Source organism: Triticum aestivum, chromosome 3B (genome assembly GCF_018294505.1).
Source record: "Triticum aestivum cultivar Chinese Spring chromosome 3B, IWGSC CS RefSeq v2.1, whole genome shotgun sequence".
NCBI classification, from domain to species: Eukaryota; Viridiplantae; Streptophyta; class Magnoliopsida; order Poales; family Poaceae; genus Triticum; species Triticum aestivum.
This window is the reverse complement of record NC_057801.1, coordinates 117,174,739-117,180,301: the sequence shown is the minus strand read 5'-3', so window position 1 is coordinate 117,180,301 and position 5,563 is coordinate 117,174,739. Positions and strand designations below refer to the sequence as shown.

The window sequence follows — 5,563 nt, the reverse complement described above, 5'->3', positions numbered from 1 at the left end:
ACCCGTGTTGACACCTGATTAAAGAATGGCACGGAACCTAATTAAGATGACCTCTGATGGAAAAAGTTACAACTGCAAAGTTCTTCGTCTCGTCGAAACGGACGATTTTGAAATAAAGATCGTCCCCATCCGAGGTCGTATGCAAAAGTTATAGGCAAAACCGTGCGCTGCACCAATGTTGGCCGGATCATCCGGGCCGGGGTCCGGATCATCCGGGTAATTGAAGCACTAAGATTCCAGAAGGTTGACGCTGAAACCGGATGATCTGGGTCAACTCCCGGATGATCCGGGTAAAGGCCGGACAGTCCGGGCAATCGTCCGGACGTCCGAACAAGTTTTTCTGCTGCAGATGTTAGAAAACAGCCCGAAACTCCCTCGAGATGACCTCGGATCAAAAAGTGTTCAACAGCAAAGTTGTGCGTCTCATCGAGGCGGTTGATTTTCATATAACAATTATCTTAATCCGAGTTCGTATGCAAAAGTTACAGCCCGATTAGTGGATTGCTGTCAAAAATCTGGGGTTGGCCGGATCATCCGGGCCTAGAGCCGGACATCCGGGCCGGAGGTCGTAAGAAGTCCTAATTTGGTTAGATTTTGATGATTTGGACGGCAAGGCAAGTCCTTTTCTTGTACGGGAAGTCCATCTGCCTTTTATATAGACAAGAGGTGACGGCCGATTGAACAACACACAATCGAACAAATCAATCTATCATCTTTTATCTTTATCTTTATCTCTCTCCCTTGTTCTTCTTCTTCCTCGTTCTTCGTTCGTTCTTCTTGTTGCAGGGCGGCGATCCACGAGGCCCTAGGGGCGGTCAGGCCGACCTAGGGCAGCCCATAGCCGCCGCGCGTCCTGACGGGTCCCTCCCGGGAGTGTGGGGTTTCGGGTCTACAAAAGCGTCTGCCGGATTGCCTGCGTACCGCGCTTCCGGACGGGTCTCCTTCGACGTGAGCTGCGGTGCATCACCCCCGGCGTCGAGGGTACACGGTGACGTGTTCGTGTGTGAACACGTACGACAAATGAAGAGGGCCTTCCATCACGTCCGCTGAGTAAAGCATCATCGTTGGATTACCAGTAGTATGGAAATCGGATCCTAGTCTGTCGTGGGTAAATGGCTGGTATTGTTCGTCGTACAAAAAATCGTAATCGTATCTGTAGCAGCGCTCTGAATATGTGATCTACCCGAGCTTAGATGCTGCGCTGATCCATAAACACGCGGCGACAAAGACTATGATTTGGAATTCCTGGTTAGATTTTTCCAAAGCACGCGAGGGGAACGCGACAGTTCCCAAAGACCCAAACGAAAAGACCAAGAACTCAAGGCTAGATCTGTTACCAGCCACTGCCTAGTTGTTCCGAAGCTCGATCGTCTTCGCCACTGCCTTACCCTGTTGGCGAAGAGAAAGATAGCGAGCAGAGGATGTTCAAAGCCGTGCAGCTCGTTCTCAGGGAGACGAGCAGAGTTCATGGGTTGACGGCGTCAGGTTTCGTCAATGGCTTCTCCACGGCTCCGAACTCTCAAAGGTTTGTCTACATCATCTTTCCAGTCTCTCAATGCTGCTGGTACTCTCCGTTGTTGCGCACCGGACAATTTTGTTCGAGTGTATTATCATCTTCTGCGTCATGATATGCTGCCGATATGGGTACAGGTTAGCTGGTAAGGTGGCGGTGATCACCGGCGCCGCGAGCGGCATTGGCAAGGTGACGGCCATGGAGTTCATCAGGAACGGCGCCAAGGTCATCATCGCCGACGTGCAGGACGACCTGGGCCGCTCGGTTGCCGCGGAGGTTGGCCCGGGCGTGGCCTACCTCCGTTGCGACGTCTCCGATGAGGCGCAGATCGCCGCGGCAGTGGACCATGCCGTGGAGCGGCATGGACACCTGGACATCCTCTACAGCAACGCTGGCATGTCCGGGTCCGTGACGCAGACCGCCGTGGGCGCCCTGGACCTCGCCGACTTCGACCGCGTGATGGCGGTGAACGCGCGTTCGGCGGTCGCGTGCATCAAGCACGGCGTGCGCGTCATGGCACCGCGCCGCCGCGGCAGCATCCTCTGCACGGCCAGCGTCATGGGCGTGCTCACCTTCGGCGCCCCGGCCCTCGCGTACGCCATCTCTAAGGCCACCGTCATTGCCGCGGTGCGCGCGGCCGCGGGACCTCTGGCGCGGGATGGCGTGCGGGTGAACGCCATCTCGCCGCACGCCCTCGTGACGCCGCTGACGTTGCGGTCGATGGCAGAGATGTGCCCCGGCATGGACGAGGCGGCGCTGAGGCGGGTGGTGGAGACGGACTGGAGCGAGCTGGACGGGGCCGTGCTGGAAGCGGAGGACGTGGCGAGGGCGGCGCTGTACCTGGCGTCGGACGAGGCCAAGTTCGTCACCGGGCACAACCTGCTCGTCGACGGCGGGTTCACCGCGCACAAGGCTGTCGGCATGCCGTCCGTGGCGCGTTGATCGTGGAGGGATCAGCGAGTGCCTAACGTGCCATGATCGGGCTAGCTCGCGCCGTCGCTAATGACGCTGTAGTGTTCCACACCTCGATTCAGTCTACCAAAGAGAGCACCACCCTAATTTCATTTCATCATTTTTTTATGAGAAAAATATCATTTCATCAACTTTTTTTTGAGGGGTGAAAAAATCCACATGAAGTGGGATACAAGAAGGGTCATGGGGATTCCCAAACCACACATGGCGTCCCGGACCCTGAGAAAGAGCAAATTTAGCTAGTCTATGGGCCTCATAGTTTGCGGCACAACCCTCGAAACCAAACTTACAATTAAACATAGTAGCATTGAGATTTATTTCGCTAATGATAGCACCATACCGGCCTCTCGCCCCCTTAGAAATGTCTGAGACAACTTGTTTGCCATACGAGGCAATGATGAACTGTTGCAAGTTGAGGTCCTCTGCCAATGCTAAGGCCTCCCGACATGTAATCGCCTCCAAAACAGTAGGATCGCGGACACCAAAGATGACAAGTGCAGAGCTTCCAAGATAGAACCCTTGGTCATCCCTACAAATAGCAGCTGCGGAGCCTCCACGCTTAAATCTGACCCCTGCGTCAACATGAATTTTTGCATAGCCCATTGGAGGAGCCTTGGGTCTAGCATTAGGCGCCACATGTGATAACAGTCCCTAGACAGCACGCGTATTGCTACTGTCAATGATTTCCAAATCTGATATGTACATGTTTATAAACGCATGTGTGGAATGTGGGCTCTGGAATATGCCTTCATATATTGCCTTCCGTCGTGCCGACCAAATAGCCCACAAAGTTACCACGAGCAATGTGAATTTCTGCTGCGACAGGGATTCTATTAGAGTAAACAGCCATTGTTTGGCTAAGGGTTCAGTAACTTCCATCATTTGCTGCACCATTTCACTGTCACTGAGAGCCCGGGTGCATCTTGAAGCGGCACATTCGATGAGAGAATGCCGCCATGAGTCAGGCGCGCCACAAAGCCCGCAGCTGGCTGAATCTATCATGTGGCGGTGCATGCGTACGTCATTAGTTGGTAACGAGTGTTTGGAAAGGCGCCACAGGAACATCCTCACCTTGGCCGGAACACTCGTATTCCACAGCCTTTTCCAAACTTTCTCCTCTGCATTGGAACTGGAAGAGCCCGAGGTTCCCTCCAACCATGCTTATCTCCGTTGTTTCGTCGCTACTAGCATTTTATAAGCTGATTTCACAGTGAACGAGCCATGCTTCTCAAAATGCCAGCACCAAAAGTCGGGAATATTGCGGGTGCAGAGAGGAATCCCCAAAATAACTCGAGCGTCCATTGGCATGAAAGTCGCCTCCACCGTCCCTCTGTTCCACGTTGCGAATGTGTGGTCAATTAGTTCCGAGACCAAAGATGGCGGGTTCTGTACTCCACTGCCGTACGGACGAAGCATATCATCCCTGGGAAGCCAATTATCACTCTAGATGTGTGTCGTGTTACCATTACCCACCCGCCTTATCAAGCCCTGCTTTAAGATATCTCTTCCTTCAATGATAGCCCTCCATATCTAGCTAGGGTGGCTCCCGAGGCTAGCCTGAAAAATATCAGAATTTGGGAAGTATATGCTTTTTAATAGCCTTGCACTCAAAGCCTCTGGGTTCTATAGCAACCTCCAAGCCTGCCTCGCAAGCATAGCAAGATTGAACAACTCAAAATCTTTAAAACCTAAGCCCCCCATTCCTTTCGGTTGGTTCAAAGTTTGCCAAGAGACCCAATGAGGTTTGCATTTGCCCTCTTTGCTCCCCCACCAGAATTTCCTTATCAACATGTTGAGGTGTTCACACAATCCTCTTGGGAGCTTGAAGCAAGACATGGAAAAAACTGGCACTGCCTGAGCTACAGCTTTAACAAGGACTTCTTTGCCCGCTATTGACATTGTGTTTGCAATCCACCCCTGTACCTTACTCCATAGCCGGTCCTTTAACTATTGAAGGCCCCATTCTTTGAGTTACCAATGTCAGCTGGCATTCCCAAATATTTATCATTTAGTGTCTCGTTTGGGACGTTAAGTAGCTCTTTAATTTGTACTCTCACATTCTCAGGCACTCCTTTGCTGAAGAAGATTGATGATTTTGAAAAATTTATGCGCTGACCAGTAGCCTGACGGTAAATATTCAGAACCTGGTTTACCTCATTAGCACCCACACCATTAGCCTTGAAGAACAGCAAGCTGTCAGCAGCAAATAAAAGGTGATTCACTGGTGGAGCCAAGGAAGCTACCTGCAAACCACTTAGATTGGATGACTCACTTCTGGATTTAAGGAGGCACGAAAGGCCCTCTGCTGCTAACAAGAACAAGTATAGGGAAATTGGGTCCCCTTGTCTGATTCCACGAGCTGGCGCAAACTCCTGCAATTTCTTACCATTAAACATGACGGAGAACTTCACTATGCTCACAAGATTCATCACTATATCGACCCACCTCTCTGTGAAGCCCAACTTAAGCATTATAGCTCTCAAATATTCCCACTCGGCCCTGTCATATGCCTTCATCATATCAAGTTTCAGTGCACACGATTGATGCTTCTTCGCCTTGTTTCGCTTCATAAAATGAAGGCTTTCATAAGCAGTTATGATGTTGTCGGTGATCAGTCTGCTTGGGACAAATGCTGCCTGCTCCTCGGAAATAATGTCGGGTAACACTAACTTGAGGCGGTTGGATATTACCTTTGAAGCTATCTTGTATAATACATTGCACAAACTGATAGGTCAAAACTGGGATAAGAGGGTGGAATTTTTTACCTTGGGGATTAGAACTAGCATAGTCTCATTGATACTCGCAGCCATCTCCATACCCTCAACGATTTTCAGAACCACATTGGTGACTTCATCCCCACAGATCTGGGCCAGGTGCTTTAAGTGGGAACATTTGGAATAGAGCATTTTTTTACCTCCATTTGAGTATATGGCGCGTTAAGAGATTCATTCGTCGATGGGGTAACCTTACGTGGGACTGTGTCCAAGACTTGATTCATATTTTGAACCCCCTCCAATGTGTACAGCTCCTCATAGAAGGCTGTAGTCACAGACTCCATCTCACTTCTATCATCAGTTA

The 5,563-nt window shown here is 50.9% G+C and overlaps 1 protein-coding gene across 1 annotated transcript; it reads left to right on the top strand.

The window, feature by feature from the left end:
• The first annotated feature begins 884 nt into the window (after positions 1–884).
• LOC123067380 (momilactone A synthase-like) lies at positions 885–2,455 on the top strand. The gene is made up of 2 exons (XM_044490198.1): positions 885–1,525; positions 1,651–2,455. The coding sequence occupies exons 1-2, from the start codon at positions 1,422–1,424 to the stop codon at positions 2,453–2,455; spliced, it is 909 nt and encodes a 302-aa protein (XP_044346133.1). The 5' UTR covers positions 885–1,421.
• The last annotated feature ends 3,108 nt before the right edge of the window (positions 2,456–5,563 follow it).

Excerpts from the sequence above, each read along its gene's own strand:
- LOC123067380 (XM_044490198.1), top strand. The coding sequence starts at position 1,422 with ATGTTCAAAGCCGTGCAGCTCGTTCTCAGGGAGACGAGCAGAGTTCAT. Across the intron at positions 1,526-1,650 it reads ACGGCTCCGAACTCTCAAAG|GTTAGCTGGTAAGGTGGCGG; the intron begins GTTTGTCTACAT and ends ATATGGGTACAG.